The sequence below is a fragment of the Nannospalax galili genome, unplaced genomic scaffold, assembly GCF_000622305.1.
Source record: "Nannospalax galili isolate Female #2095 unplaced genomic scaffold, S.galili_v1.0 scaffold899, whole genome shotgun sequence".
NCBI lineage: Eukaryota > Metazoa > Chordata > Mammalia > Rodentia > Spalacidae > Nannospalax > Nannospalax galili.
Genome location: NW_008343202.1, coordinates 962,031 through 976,382, shown reverse-complemented (window position 1 = coordinate 976,382; position 14,352 = coordinate 962,031). Strand labels below are relative to the sequence as shown.

General features: G+C 42.6%; 1 protein-coding gene and 2 non-coding genes across 3 annotated transcripts; all 3 read left to right on the top strand.

Moving 5' to 3' along the window:
* The first annotated feature begins 396 nt into the window (after nucleotides 1–396).
* Cct6a (chaperonin containing TCP1 subunit 6A) lies at nucleotides 397–13,087 on the top strand. The gene is made up of 14 exons (XM_008839161.2): nucleotides 397–660; nucleotides 1,589–1,652; nucleotides 3,823–3,957; nucleotides 4,503–4,676; nucleotides 5,180–5,283; nucleotides 5,779–5,889; nucleotides 6,148–6,307; nucleotides 6,930–7,012; nucleotides 8,204–8,300; nucleotides 8,746–8,893; nucleotides 9,369–9,502; nucleotides 10,802–10,904; nucleotides 11,899–11,971; nucleotides 12,092–13,087. The coding sequence occupies exons 1-14, from the start codon at nucleotides 524–526 to the stop codon at nucleotides 12,162–12,164; spliced, it is 1,596 nt and encodes a 531-aa protein (XP_008837383.1). The 5' UTR covers nucleotides 397–523; the 3' UTR covers nucleotides 12,165–13,087.
* On the top strand, nucleotides 4,234–4,366 carry LOC115071386. Its single transcript, XR_003850470.1, has one exon. It is a non-coding gene; the product is annotated as a small nucleolar RNA SNORA22 (small nucleolar RNA).
* On the top strand, nucleotides 8,934–9,067 carry LOC115071385. The gene has a single exon (XR_003850469.1). It is a non-coding gene; the product is annotated as a small nucleolar RNA SNORA15 (small nucleolar RNA).
* Nucleotides 13,088–14,352: the final 1,265 nt, after the last annotated feature.

Here is a 14,352-nt window from a genome sequence, read left to right as displayed (position 1 = left end):
AAAAAAAAAAAATGGATTAAAGAAATAAAGGAAGAGTGAGGGAAGAATCCCGAAGACCCTACTGCTAGAAAGTCCCACTAAAAAAGAACCCCATGCTTCTGCTTCCGGTGACGCCTAGACGCGCGCAGGCGGCCATAGCATCACTCACACCCAACCTGTGGGACCTTCCTGCAGAGAAGGCCGCGCAACCACAGCGCTTCAGTTCCGAGGGCCCGGATCCGCAACAATGGGCGGCGACCATAGCGGAACCTTAGGAACCGAAGTCCAGATTTCTGGAGAACAGGTTTCGCTGATGCACAAGGACGCTGCATCTGCGCGCGATGGGCGAGGCCTCAGGCGATGAGCAGCCGATTGAGCCAATTAGCGAGTAAAGCATGACCCGCAAACCAATGGCGGTGGCGCGTGGGCACGCTGGAGGCGGGCCAGGTGCGCTGGACTTTTCGAGAAAGACCGGATAGAGATTTTCGGGCCACGCTGAGCTGGTCGCACGTTGTTTTCAGCCTCTCCTTGAGCTGGCCTAGCGATGTCGGCGGTGAAGACCCTGAACCCCAAGGCTGAGGTGGCCCGGGCGCAGGCGGCGCTGGCGGTTAACATCAGCGCGGCACGGGGCCTGCAGGACGTGCTGAGGACCAACTTGGGGCCTAAGGGCACCATGAAGATGTAAGGCCTGGCTGGCGGGAGGAGGGTCGGTAATCCCAGGCCTGGCGAGCTCCGGGCCGCAGACCGCAATCGCTGCCCTCGGCCTCTCTTCGCCATCCCAGTCCCTCTGCCCCGGCCGTTTGTTCCGGGGCTTCTGCGGGACTCAAAAACCGCTCGAGTTCGCGCTTTTCGGGGCTGCCTGCCGCACCCACTTCCTCTGGAAGGAGAGGGTGGCGTGTGGCTCCGAGCTTGCTAGACGTGGGACTAAGGCCCAAGTTTTATAGGATTTATTTTAATGTCTTTTAGCAAGCGAAGTAATGAACTTCATCCTAACATAACACATTTTAGTTTGTTGTTATTCACCTCATGCTTTTCCCCCTCTTAATTGGTTCCTCCCCAAAGCCCTTTTGTTTTCATATCATATATATTCCATTACATTTTGTTCCTCCCTTTACACTTTCATGGTTTTATGAGATTCTTCATTTTTAAAATAATTTTATGTGTATGAGTGTATTGCCTGTATGCATGTAAGTGCACCCGTGTTGTGCAGCTGGATGCTAGGAATCGAACCCCGGTCCTCTGCAAGAGCAGCCAGTGCTCTTAGCTGCTGAGCCGTTTCTCCAGCCCCCGAGAGTCTCCATTTTTAAATTGTAATTACTTTGAGACAACTTTATGTAGCCTCCTCTGGCCTGGATCCCAGTAATTCTGCCTCAGGTCCCCTGTGGTGGAGTTAGAAACATGAACCAAATTCTTGCCTAGCATGCACAAAGCCCTGGTTTTGATCCCCAGCACCTTGTAAACCAGGAGAAATGGTGGTGCAAGACTGTTGTCTCAGCACTTGGAGGAAGGAGAATCAGAAGTTAACAATGCCAGTGGTAGCAGCCCTCACAGATTGGGTGCCATTGAATAAACTCACATTCTGATTCGTCAGTTTCTGCCCATTTTACAGGCTTGTTTCTGGTGCTGGAGACATCAAGCTTACTAAAGACGGGAACGTCCTGCTTCACGAAATGGTAAGAGGTTGCTGTGCTAGGTCACTCAAAAGGTGGGAAAAATGCATTGACTCAGCATATCTTTCAGAGAATAAGAGAAGCAGAAAAAAGAATACAAGTGTACTGGGTATCAGACATGAATTCTCTGGCTTTTCTGCCTTTTTGTAGTTTGGATTAGAGGGTTAAGGGTATAGCCTTTACCTCCTGAACCCATCTTGCTGACCATAGCATCACACTTTTTAAAATAAATATTTTATTTTATTTTGTGTGTAAGCGTGTAGCACCTGCATGTAGGTGAGTGCACCCGTGTTGTGCAGTGTCAGATCCCCCCGGGACTGGAGTTAACGGACAGTTGTTAGCTGCCATGTAGGTGCTGGGATTTGAACCCGGGTCTTCTGCAAGAACAGTCAGTGTTCTTAACCACTGAGCCATCTCTCCAGCCCCAGCTTCACACTTTTTTAAAAAATACTTTTATTTTTATGAGTGTTTTGCCTGCATGTAAGTACACCCATGTTGGGCAGTGCCCACGGAGGCCAGAAGCGGGCATCAGATCCCATGGAACTGGAGTGACTGATGGTTGTTAGTCACTATGTGGGTGCTGGGAACTGAACCCAGGTGCTCTGTGAGAGCAATACATGGTCTTAAATGCTGAGCCATCTCTCCAGCCGAAGAGAAAGTATTTTGATCTGATGCTTTGTTGTTCATTTTGCTGGGCACTGTTAAGAAATTTATGTTCTTCAGTAGAATTTGGTCTTTATTCATTTTCTTTTTTTGTTGTTGTTGTTTTCTTTTTGCCTTTTTGAGACAGGGTCTCCCTGTAGTCCCAGCTGACCTGAACTCACTGTATAGACCAGGCTGGCCTTGAACGCACAATGGTCTGCCTGCCTCTGCCTTCCAAGTGCTGGGACTAAAGGCATGCGCCACCACGCCTGGCTGTTTATTCATTTTCTAGATATATCTTCCTCTCCATTTTTCTCTTTCTGAAACGCCACCTCAGGTGCTGACATTTTGTAAGATGGTGCTCTTGGTTCTTTTTTTCTTTTCTCCTATATTGGCAATTTGTCATCTTTTCCTAATTTCTTAGAAGTTCCCTTGCCACGTTTTCCAACACTTCCGTTTCTTTTTAAAGTTTTAGTAAATGCCTATGACTTCAAGTCATCCTGGAAGAGAGGTAAACATCCCTGTGACCTGCATGTCACTAAATCCTTAGCAGTTTCTGTCTCCTGACTCTCCAAGGCACAGTGCTTAGGACCTTGTTGATTAACTTTGATAATAAATTTTTATTGTCTCATCAGCTGCTTGCTTGGGTGTTTATACTCGGGGTATTTAAAAAGGTGACCCTGTCCTAGTTTCAGAATGGCATCCCTCATGAGTTCTGGCACAGCCAAGGAAGGTATGGGGAGCTGTCTGAAGTGATAAGAAGCCCAGTTCCAGAGAGAGAGTCTCCATAAAGTTGGGGAGGCATGGTAGCAGGAGGTGGCTGGAGCAGAAAGCTTCAAGCAGGCAGAGGAAGCAGAGCTAATTTTTTATTTTTGTCTTTTGTGTATGAGTGTATTGCCTGCATGTATGTAAGTGTACACATCTCATGCAGTGTCCAAGGAGGTAGAAGAGGGCATGGGATCCTGTGGAACTAGAGTTAGGGATACATGTCAGTTGCCACATGAGTGCCCCGTCCTCTGCAAGAGCAGCCAGTGCTCCCAACTGAAGAAAGACTTATTTTTCTGTTTAATCTCTCCATTCATGAGCAGGAGAAATAATTTTACATTTTTTAAATCCCAGGGATCAAATTAAATAGATAAGGAGCACCTGTTTTATTCACCTGGACTCCCCAAATCTAGCAGTTCAAAGCAAAATGTGGTGATGTACTGGTCAGTTTAAATAGATTTAAAGAGCCTATCTTAATTTCACCTGAGAGATTTTAAATCTTTTAAGTAGTTCTTTTTTCTTCTTAAAGAAGATATTATTTTAATGTGTGAGTGTATTGCTTGCATGTGTGTAAGTGCGTCCATGTCCTGCAGTGCCCACAGAGGTCAGAAGAAGGCATCACATCCCCTGGAGCTGGAGTTATGGATGGTTGTTAGCTGCCATGTGGGTGTTGGGCATTGAACCTGGATCCTCTGCAAGAACAGTCAGTGCCCTTAACCACTGAGCCATCTCTCCAGCCTCTAAGTAATTCTTTTTCTATTTTCAGCAAATTCAACACCCAACAGCCTCTTTAATAGCAAAAGTGGCTACGGCCCAGGATGACATAACTGGTGATGGTACTACTTCCAACGTCCTTATCATTGGGGAGCTGCTGAAACAGGCGGACCTCTACATCTCTGAGGTACTCAGTGGTTATTGTTCTTGTGGTATGCTGTGTATAGGGAGTGTTGGTGGCTTTTAGTGTGAATTGACATGTTAATAACCATAGTGCATAAGATGAGGATGCCTAAGTCTGAGACCCTGTGTCACAAATAAAGAAAACTAACTATATAAATGTAGGCTTTCATAATTTCTAATGATATAAATTAGTTTTAGATTACCTGTAGGGAAGATAAAAATGCTTGTATTGTCAGCAGATTTTTAGGAACCAGCTTTGCATTTTCATGTTCTTGGTGGTTTGCACAGTGAACACCCAAGTGTGCTTTATAGTTCTCTTGGCGTTGACTCTGTGCTAGAGTAAAGTCTGTTCTTTTCCTCTGCATTGAAAGGAATACTGTCCTTTTTAATGTATTCAGAAAATGAGCACATCATGTTACCTTGATTTTGTAAAAGAAAATGAATAATCCAGAGTATCCTCTCAAGTTACTGAACATTGGTGAATTATTATTGCATCTAATTGGAGATGCAAGTGTTGGAATTGGTTTTGTAATTGTATTTTTGTTACAGGGTCTTCATCCCAGAATAATAACTGAAGGCTTTGAAGCTGCAAAGGAAAAGGCCCTCCAGTTTTTGGAACAAATTAAAGTAAACAGAGAAATGGATAGAGAAACACTTATTGATGTGGCCAGAACATCTCTACGAACTAAAGTTCATGCTGAGCTTGCAGATGTCCTAACAGAGGTACTCATTCACCTTGTATGTGTGTGGTACAATGCTCACAGAAAGCCTTTGATAGTAGAAACAGCAGTGCTCTTGGTAGTTCACACATAAGGTCTTCACAGGCTCACTGCGAGAAATAAGTGATTCATTTCTGTTGTAGGCAGTGATAAACTAATGTGTGTCTCCAAAACGTGAAATGAGAAAATTAAAATGATTGCCTGACCAAGTTTTAGAGGAGGTATAATTGGTTTTTGTTGTTTTGGGTCTTTTTGAGACAAAGTCTCCCTGTATTCCAGCTGGCCTGGAATTCACGTGTAAACCAGACTGACTTTGTACTCAACAGAGATCTGTCTCCCTCTGCCTTCTGAGTACTAGGATTAAAAAATTATTGGTATTTTTAATAAAACAATGGGAGTGTTGATAATTCCTTAAGCAATTACAAACTGAAATTTTTAAGTTTGTTTGAAGGACAGCGGAAGTGTTTCAACTTCTGCAAGTCAAATTTTCTGGTTATCGTCTTGTAGGCTGTGGTGGACTCTGTTTTGGCCATTAAGAAAAAAGATGAGCCCATTGACCTCTTCATGGTTGAAATCATGGAGATGAAGCATAAATCTGAAACTGATACAAGGTAAGTGACAGAGGGCTTTAAAACCCTTGCTATACTTGTGTGTTGGTAAATTGATAAGTACATGAAGTACATGTTTTAGCAGATTATTAATAGATTTAGATAACCCTAAGTTCATGTTGGATAAGTTGTCAGGTACATTGCTGTAAGTAGCATATATTGTTGAAATGAGGGGAGTGCTTTGCTGTGTCTATGACCACTATGATTCCAGTATGTGAATATTGGTGATTTGGCATTTAAAGGAGATATCACAGTTTGATAGTGTCTTAGTCAGCGTGTACAGAATCTTGTATAAGATGCAGGATTATCACTTTTGTTGGGGTGGCGTGTCTTATGTTTTACATGTTTGAATTTTTTTTCAAAATAATTGTAGAAATAAGTGGCTTGATACAAAATTTATCAATATAGCAGTCAGTTGTTTCAGTTTAATTCATGTGTATATGTTCCATCCTTCCATCTATCTGGAAATAAGCAGTGATATGTTTTCCTGTTTTATAGCTTAATCCGAGGGCTAGTTTTGGATCATGGAGCACGGCATCCTGATATGAAGAAAAGAGTAGAAAATGCATACATCCTCACATGCAACGTGTCCTTAGAATATGAGAAAACGTGAGTTTATAGCCCTTTCAGAATGAATGTTTTTTCCGCCTATAAGGCAGAAAGTCTTACAAGTCTTAAGAGTTGTAAGAAAGTCTTAAGATTAATCTAGTTTTCTGGGCTGCTGTTTTCTCAAAAACATGCAGGCTAGGGTTGTAGCTCAGTGTAGAGCTTTTGCTTTAGAATGTACCAGCCTAGTTTAGTTCCCTCAATGCCATAAAAAATAAACATGCGAACTTCCCCCTTTCTGTGACTTTTATTTTTTTATAGAGAAGTGAATTCTGGATTTTTTTACAAGAGTGCAGAAGAGAGAGAAAAACTAGTAAAAGCTGAACGAAAATTCATTGAAGACAGAGTTAAGAAAATAATAGAATTGAAGAAGAAAGTCTGTGGTGATTCAGATAAAGGATTTGTTGTTATTAATCAAAAGGTGAGAATTAGAAATTATGACTATTCTTTAATGTGTATGAGTGTTTTGTCTGCATGTTTGTAAGTGCACCTGTGCATGCTATAACCACAGAGGCCAGAAGGTAACAGATCCCCTGGAACTGGAGTTAATGGGCAGCTGTTAGCTGCCATGTGGGTGCTGGAGACTGAACCTTACTCCTTAGAGCAGCCAGTGCTCTTAACCACTGAGCCATCTCTCTAATCCTGAGATAAATGTTGTTTGAGACAGGGTCTTGCTATGTAGCTCCAGATGGCTTGAAACTCACTATATAGACCATCTGGACTGGGCTGGATCTCATAGATGCTGGCATTTTTTACCTCCTGAGTGCTTGGTGGACTTGTGCCACCAAGTCCAGCTTTGTTATTGAGAGAGAGAGAGAGAGAGAGAGAGAGAGAGAGAGAGAGAGAGAGCGCGCTGTGTGTGTGTGTGTGTGTGTGTGTGTACATACATGTAGTTCACAGAGGATGTATGGAGGTCAGAGGACAACTTTCAGGAGTTGGCTCTGTCCTTCCACCATGTAGGTCCCTGGGATTGAACTCCAGGTCATCAGGCTTGACAAACAAGGACCTTTTGCCCACTCAGTCCTCTCTCGTTTTTATTACAGGGAATTGACCCCTTTTCCTTAGATGCCCTTGCAAAAGAAGGCATAGTAGCTCTGCGCAGAGCGAAGAGGAGAAATATGGAGAGGTATGGGCAGATAATCTAACTAAAGTGACTTCTTACTTTGCAAGTGAGTTAGGTTTTTCCTTTTTCACTTCTGCTTACTTCTGCACTTTTCTTTGTTAACGAAGAGCAAAATAATGAGTTTCATTATATTTTGTACACAAGTATGAAATATGCTTTGATTGTTTCCACACAGTCTCCCTGTTACTCTCTTCGGTCCTCTCTCCAGATAGTCTACTTTTTAATATCTTTAAAACTTTGATCTAAAGCTGGGCATGGTGGTGTACACCTTTAATCCCAGCTTTTGGGAGGCCAGCTGGGGCTATATGGAGACCCTGTCTCAAAATAAAAAAAAAACCTTTGAATTAAATTCAAAATTACTACATTCTCACTCTTAGGATGGCATTGTTGTGATCATCACTGTTGTCCATTGTCCCACATGAGTGTTTCCTTCCCCACAGCTCCTTATTAGCACTTTTGACACTGCGTATTTAACACAATCTGCAATCTATGAGTAGACTTGGGATATTTGTCCATTTGTATCTGTCACATTTTTCAGTATTTTAGAACAAATAATTTAGTAAATGATAAATTGAAAATGGAAAGTCTGCCCTCTAAAGTAGAGGGTAAACCGACCCAGGAGTAGCAGCCTGGCGTGTTTGTTGTCAGGCACATCAGACTCTAAAGATGGCTGGTGGTCCATTTGTGTGTATGTGCCCCTTTGGTGGTTCATCTGCCAGTGAGCGTATGGTCTGCTTTCACCCAACAGTTGTGTGTAATTCTGTGAATATTGCTCTACACTTGATTCCTTTTATACCTATTTTTTGTTATTAAGAGATGTTAGGAGGATTTGAGTGGTTATGTTCAGCGTGGGTGCTGGAAACTGAACTCTGGTCCTCTGAAAGGCCAGCAAACTCTTTTAAAACCACCAAGTTTCCAGCCCTGGAAAGTGTATTTTAAAATGTATTCTAAGGCTGGGTGTAGTGGCGCATGCAGAGGCAGAGGCAGGCAGATCTCTTGAGTTCAAGGCCAGTCTGGTCTACATAGAGAGTTTAGGCCAGCTGGGTCTGCAGGGAGACCCTAACCCCGTAAAAAAAAAAAAAAAAAAAAAAAAAATGCTTTTTAAAAATACACTTTGAGCATGTAGTTCTGAAAATGGTATCCTAAAACTTTTTGGTTTTGAATATTACTGCTAACATTCCTTTCCTGTTGCAGGTTGACTCTTGCTTGTGGTGGGGTAGCTCTAAATTCCTTTGATGACCTGAATCCTGACTGTCTGGGACATGCAGGACTTGTATATGAGTATACACTGGTAAGTATTGTTTTCTTCCTGAAACTAGCAGTATTTGATTGTTCATGATTTTTTGTTGTTGTTTTCTTTTTTTGTGACAGAGTCTCATTGTGTAGTGCTGGCTGGTCTGGAACTTGCTATGCAGACCAAAGAGATCTGCCTTCTAAGTGCTGAGATTAAAGGCATATACGATCATGCCTGGTTGATAATGTGCTTTTTATTTATTACTTTTATATTGTATGTATAAGTGTATTTGCCTGCATGTGTGTAAATGTCGTGGAGTGCCCTCAGGACAGAAGTGGGTGTTGAACCCCCTGAAACTGGAGATACAGACATTTGTTAGCCACAATATGGGTGCTGAGATTTGAACCCAGGTCTTCTACAAAAACAACCAGTGCTCTTAACTACTGAGCCATCTCTCCAACCCTCATGATAACCTGTTTTTGAAAATATCTTCTACACATAGGGAGAAGAGAAGTTCACCTTCATTGAGAAATGTAACAATCCCCGTTCTGTCACATTGCTGGTCAAAGGACCAAATAAGCACACACTGACTCAAATCAAGGATGCAATAAGAGATGGCTTGAGAGCTGTCAAAAATGCTATTGATGATGGTAAGAACCACAGTTTGTATTCTTGTTGCTAGTCTAAAAGGCATGGCCGAATACTGTGTTTTTTTATCAGTAATTTGCACAGCCAGACACCATGCAAAAGTAAAGTCTTCCTTTTAAATGACTGATGATATACTAGTTGTTATTGGTATATCATTTTTTAAAGTGAGTACAAGTGAGCCAATACTGGTAACTCCTAAGAGCTGCCAGTTACTAGTTAGATGACACTGCTCTGCTGTTTGATGTTAGTTGGTTATGGAATTCTGGGTGTTGGGGGTGTGGCTAGTGTTATAGCACCCACCTAACATGTGAGACCCCTCAGTTCCATCCCTAGCAAAAAGATACACTAAAACTAATTGGAAAGTAGTGAATTCTGTTTAATGTGTATTAATATTAATATTTTCCCCTTAATCAGTTCTACAGTTTGGTTTTTTTGTTTTCTCTGTAACTTAGCATTTCTTTTTCCCCTTCCCAATAGGTTGTGTTGTCCCGGGTGCTGGTGCTGTAGAAGTGGCCATGGCAGAAGCCCTGATTAAATACAAGCCCAGTGTAAAGGGCAGGGCTCAACTTGGAGTCCAGGCATTTGCAGATGCCTTGCTCATTATTCCCAAGGTGTGGATACTTATTTAAATGTTAGTTTTCATTGTCTTTTATCTAATGTCAAGTGCAAATGTTAGTTTGTACCTTTTTGGGTGTGTGTGTGTGTTTTGTTGAGACAGTCTACCTATAGTCCCAACTGACTTGGAATTTGCAGTGTAGACCATGCTGGCCTTCATCTCACAGAGATCCACTTGCCCCTGCCACAATGCCTGGCTTTTTTTTTTTTTTTCCCCCTTACTCCATATAGTTACCTTTCCATCATGTTAAAAATTTGTTTTCTGGGAGACTTGATTGGCTTTGACATTTGAGATGACAGGAGATAGCTATTTTAGGAATATTTGCAACCAGACATGGTAGCACTTTCCTCAGCCCTGCCTGGGAAGGAGAGGGGGCAAGGGTCCTTGAGTGTGAGACTTCTCTAAGCTACATACTGTACAGACCCTGTGTTTAAAAAAGAGAAAGAAGGGCTGGAAAGATGGCTCAGTGGTTAAGAACACGGATTGCTGTTGCAGAGGACCCAGGTTTGATTCCCAGTACCCACATGGCAGCTAACAACTGTCTGTAACACCAGTTCCAGTCCAGACACTCTTCTGACCTCCTTGTGCACTGCACAACACAGGTGCACTTACACACATGCAGGCAATACACTCATACACATAAAATAATAAAAAATTTAAAAAAGAGAAAGAACTTGTACCAGGCGTAATGGCATATGCATTTAATCTAATCCTAGCATTCAGAAGGCTCGTGGGTGTCTGACTTCGGAGCCAGCCAGGGCTACATAGTGAGACCCTGTCTCAAAACAACAAAACTAAATACATGGGTTATTCTTGAGCATACTCTTGATTTTTGCTGTTTCCGTTAAACTGATGGACACTGTCAGTGTTCAACAAAGGTTAGAGTTTATAACCAGTGCTTTTTTTTTTTTTTAACTTTTTTTTATGTGCATGAGTGTATTGCCTGCATGTGTGTGAGTGCACCCGTGTTGTGCAATGCCGCGGAGGTCAGAAGTGGGCTTCGGATTCTCCTGGAACTGGAGTAAAGGACGGTTCATAGCTGCCGTGTGGGTGTCTGGGAATCGAACCTGGGTCCTCTGCAAGAGCAGTCAGTGCTCTTAACTGCTAAGCCATCTCTCCAGCCCCAACCAGTCCTTTTTTAAAGCTGGGTTTGTAAGGGATTAGACAGTTGGTCAGTAATACTGCTCACTTAAGTGCGTTTTTAAAGAAGTAATTGGAAATACTGTTCATTTATTGTAGACTTGAATCTGGGTTCTGTTTGTATTTTTTCAAGAATTAAATTTGTTCACTTTAGGTTCTTGCCCAGAACTCTGGTTTTGACCTTCAGGAAACATTAGTTAAAGTTCAAGCCGAACATTCAGAATCGGGTCAGCTTGTTGGTGTGGATTTGAACACAGGTGAGAAAAAGAGTTGCTGTTCACAACTGGACTGAAAAAAGGATAGATTGATGCATAGAGTAGACTTTGATTTGTAAAGTAAATCTAGAAATGATTCTATCCCTGCTTTTATTTAGCCCATTACAGATTATACATGTATAAAGCAGAAGGCCTACTGTCATTAACTTAGAAGAGGTTTCAGGAACAAGGGAAATAAAAAACCTACTTCAGCAAGTGGTCATTCAAGTGCTATTTTTAGGTTTTATGTGTATGTATTTTGCTGTGTGTTGGCATATACACGACATTGGTGTCTGCTGCCTGAGGAGGCCAGAAGAGGGCATCAGATCCCCTGAAGCTGCAGTTATATTATAGACAGTTACCTGCCATGTGGATGCTGGAAATTGGACCTGGGTCTTCTGCAAGAGCAACTAGTGCTGTTAACCACCGATCTCTCCAGCCCCTCAATTGCTATTCTTTTTTTTTTTTTTTTCTCTCTCTCTTTGAGACAGGGTCTCCCTGTAGCCCCTGCTGGCCTGGAACTCCCTATGTAGACAAGGCTGGCCTGCAGCTCGCAGAGATCTGTCTGCCTCCTGAGTGCCACCATGCCCAGCCTCAATTACTGTTCTTTAATGTAGGTATACAGGAATGTTTCCAGAACAGATAAGTATAGAGCAGCCACTCATTAAAGATACATTGACTAGGAGCAATAATGGGGGAACTCATAGTTAACAGTGTAAGAAGTTAGTCCTAAGCAAGGCAGCACAAAGTACTGTTTTAAAGATCCTGAGCTCAGAGTGGTTGGTACAACCTGTAATTCCAGCAGAACTGAGGAGCAGGATTACAAACTTGATGTGAGCCTGGGCTATGTTATAAGACTCTATCTCAAAAAACAAGACTTCATTGACCTTTATTTTCTGTTCCTGTCAGAGCTAGTAGTTTGTGTATGCCATAGACTGTGTATTTCCTCATGGACAGTGTCTGATGGAACGTGGTTTTAAGATGTGATGATTTTCAGGTGAGCCAATGGTAGCAGCAGAAGTAGGCGTATGGGATAACTATTGTGTGAAGAAACAGCTTCTTCACTCATGGTAAGTTTGGGGAAACTAAAATAACTCTTGTAGGGGTGATAATTTTGGGGGAAATTGCCATTGAAGTTGCTAAATTAGTGTTCATGTCTGAGCCATCTGATTTTTTTTTTCTCCCTACAGCACTGTGATTGCCACCAACATTCTTCTGGTAGATGAAATCATGAGAGCTGGAATGTCCTCTCTGAAAGGCTGAACTGTCCCTTTTATCTGAATCTGGAAGGCCACAGAATGATCCAGGGGAAAAATGATCATTTTTGTCCAGGATTCAAGCAATTTTCAAAGGAATTTCCTTTTCCCATATGAAGAAAGAATACTTGGCACTATTTCAAATTACAATACTGTAAAATCGTAATTACGGTATTTTTTATTACACTGTGTACACGCATAAAGCAGGACCTCTCTGCCCACTAAACAAGATGTCTTAGCTGCAGTGATACGAAATTACTTGTTTAGATGAGCATGTTGTCTACCTTGTTCCTTAAATGTTTGAAAAATTGTGGTGGTTTAACTTTCCTAAGCTGGGCATGGTGGTGTACTTCTGTAATCCCAGCATTTGGGAAGTAAAGTCAGGAAGACAAAGTTTGAAGGCAGTTTGGGCTACATGAGAACCTATCTTAAAAATTTTTCTTATGACTACTTTGAATTAGTAGTTCCCTGTTAAACATTTAAGTTTTATGCTACTGTAAATCAAAATTGGGTAATTTAAAAATATCTCTAATATGAGTAAAATTACTGTATCTTAAGCACTTGGCTATGCTTAAAATCCCAAGCTCTACTTGCAGACTAGGGCAGGAGCTCTTAAATCTGAAACCCAACCCTTTCAAAACAGAATTGAGTGAATTAGAGGATGAGAAAGAGCTTTAAGTACCAACTGTCAAAACAAAGGCAGAGGTAAATGGTGGCAGAGAATAAGGGCTAGGGTAAAAGGATCTTGAGACTATTTTCAAGTCTATAACCTTCATGCTTTTGCAGAATATTGGTCAAAACCCCTCTTGTGTCATCTTTTTCTCTCCCAAACTATTCTTAGTTTCCATGTGAGTCCTTAGAAATGTTCAAACCTTTGTGTTTGGGCAGTGTTCAGTATTCTACAATGAGTGAAATAAAAAGTTGAAACCACCTGTGGTTGTGGGGTGTGTTGTACGGTACAACTGAACATAAAATGCCATGGCTTTGCCATTAAAAAGCTCTGAGAGCTCTTGCAGAGGACAGTTCAATTCCCAGTATCCACACTGGGAGGCTCACAACTACTGGTAACTTCCAATTCCCGGGTATTCCTTTCTGGTCCCTGATCGAATGCACACACTAGTGTATAAAACCTAACGCCTGGAGAGATGGCTTAGAAATTAACAGCACTGCTCTTGTAGAGGACCTGGTTTTTATTCCCAGCACCCATATGGCTACAAACCGCCCTGACCACCGTGGCATTGCATGACACAGGTGCACTCACGTGCAGGAAATACGATCATAAACTTTTCTTTTTTTTTTTTTTTTTGAGACAGGGTCTTTCTGTAGGTAGCCCCAGCTGGCTTGGAACTCACAGAGCTCCACCTGACTCGGCCTCTGGCGTGCTGGGACTAAGGGTGCGCTACTACACCAGGCTTAAAATATTTAAAAATAATCCTTTAAAGATGAAAACAGGTTAGCCGGGTGTGGTGGTGCATGCCTTTACAAAACCCCAGCACTTGGGAGGCAGAGGCAGGCGGATCTTTTGTGAGTTAGAGGCCCGCCTGGTCTACATAGTTCCAGGACAGTCTCAAAAAAAAAAAAAGATGAAAACAGCTGGGTGTGCTAGTGGAGGAGGGGAGGTCTTTAGTCCTAGCAGAGGTAGGTGGATAGAGTTCCAGGATAGCTAGGGCTACATCACTCTAGAAAAATCGGTCCCTGGGGCTGGAGAGGTAGCTCAATGGTTAGGGTGTGTTGTGCTTCCAGAGGACCTGGGTTCCATTCCCAATATCCACATCAAATGGGTCATAAACACCTCTAATTTCAGGTGATCAGTTTCCTCTTCCAACCTCCAAACACAGACATGCAGTTTTTTTTTTTTTTTTTTTTTTTTTTTTTTTTTTTTGAAACAGGGTCTCCCCATAGCCACAGCTGTCTTGGCACTCGCTATGTAGAGCAGGCTGGCCTAGAACTCACAGGGATCCGTCTGCCTCTGCCTTCCAAGTGCTGGGACTACAGGCGTGCGCCATACGCCTAGCCCAGACACACCCTTTTTTCAAAAAAAACTTCAGACAAGGCTGTGCCAGGCCCAACTCCACTGCAGAATTCATCCATGGGCCCTGCCTCCAAGCATGGAGCTGACGTTCTGCCACCTGGGTCCCGTCCCGTTCCCTCTCCCCCGCCCCCGTTCCCCCCCCAACTCCTCCCTCACCCCGCAC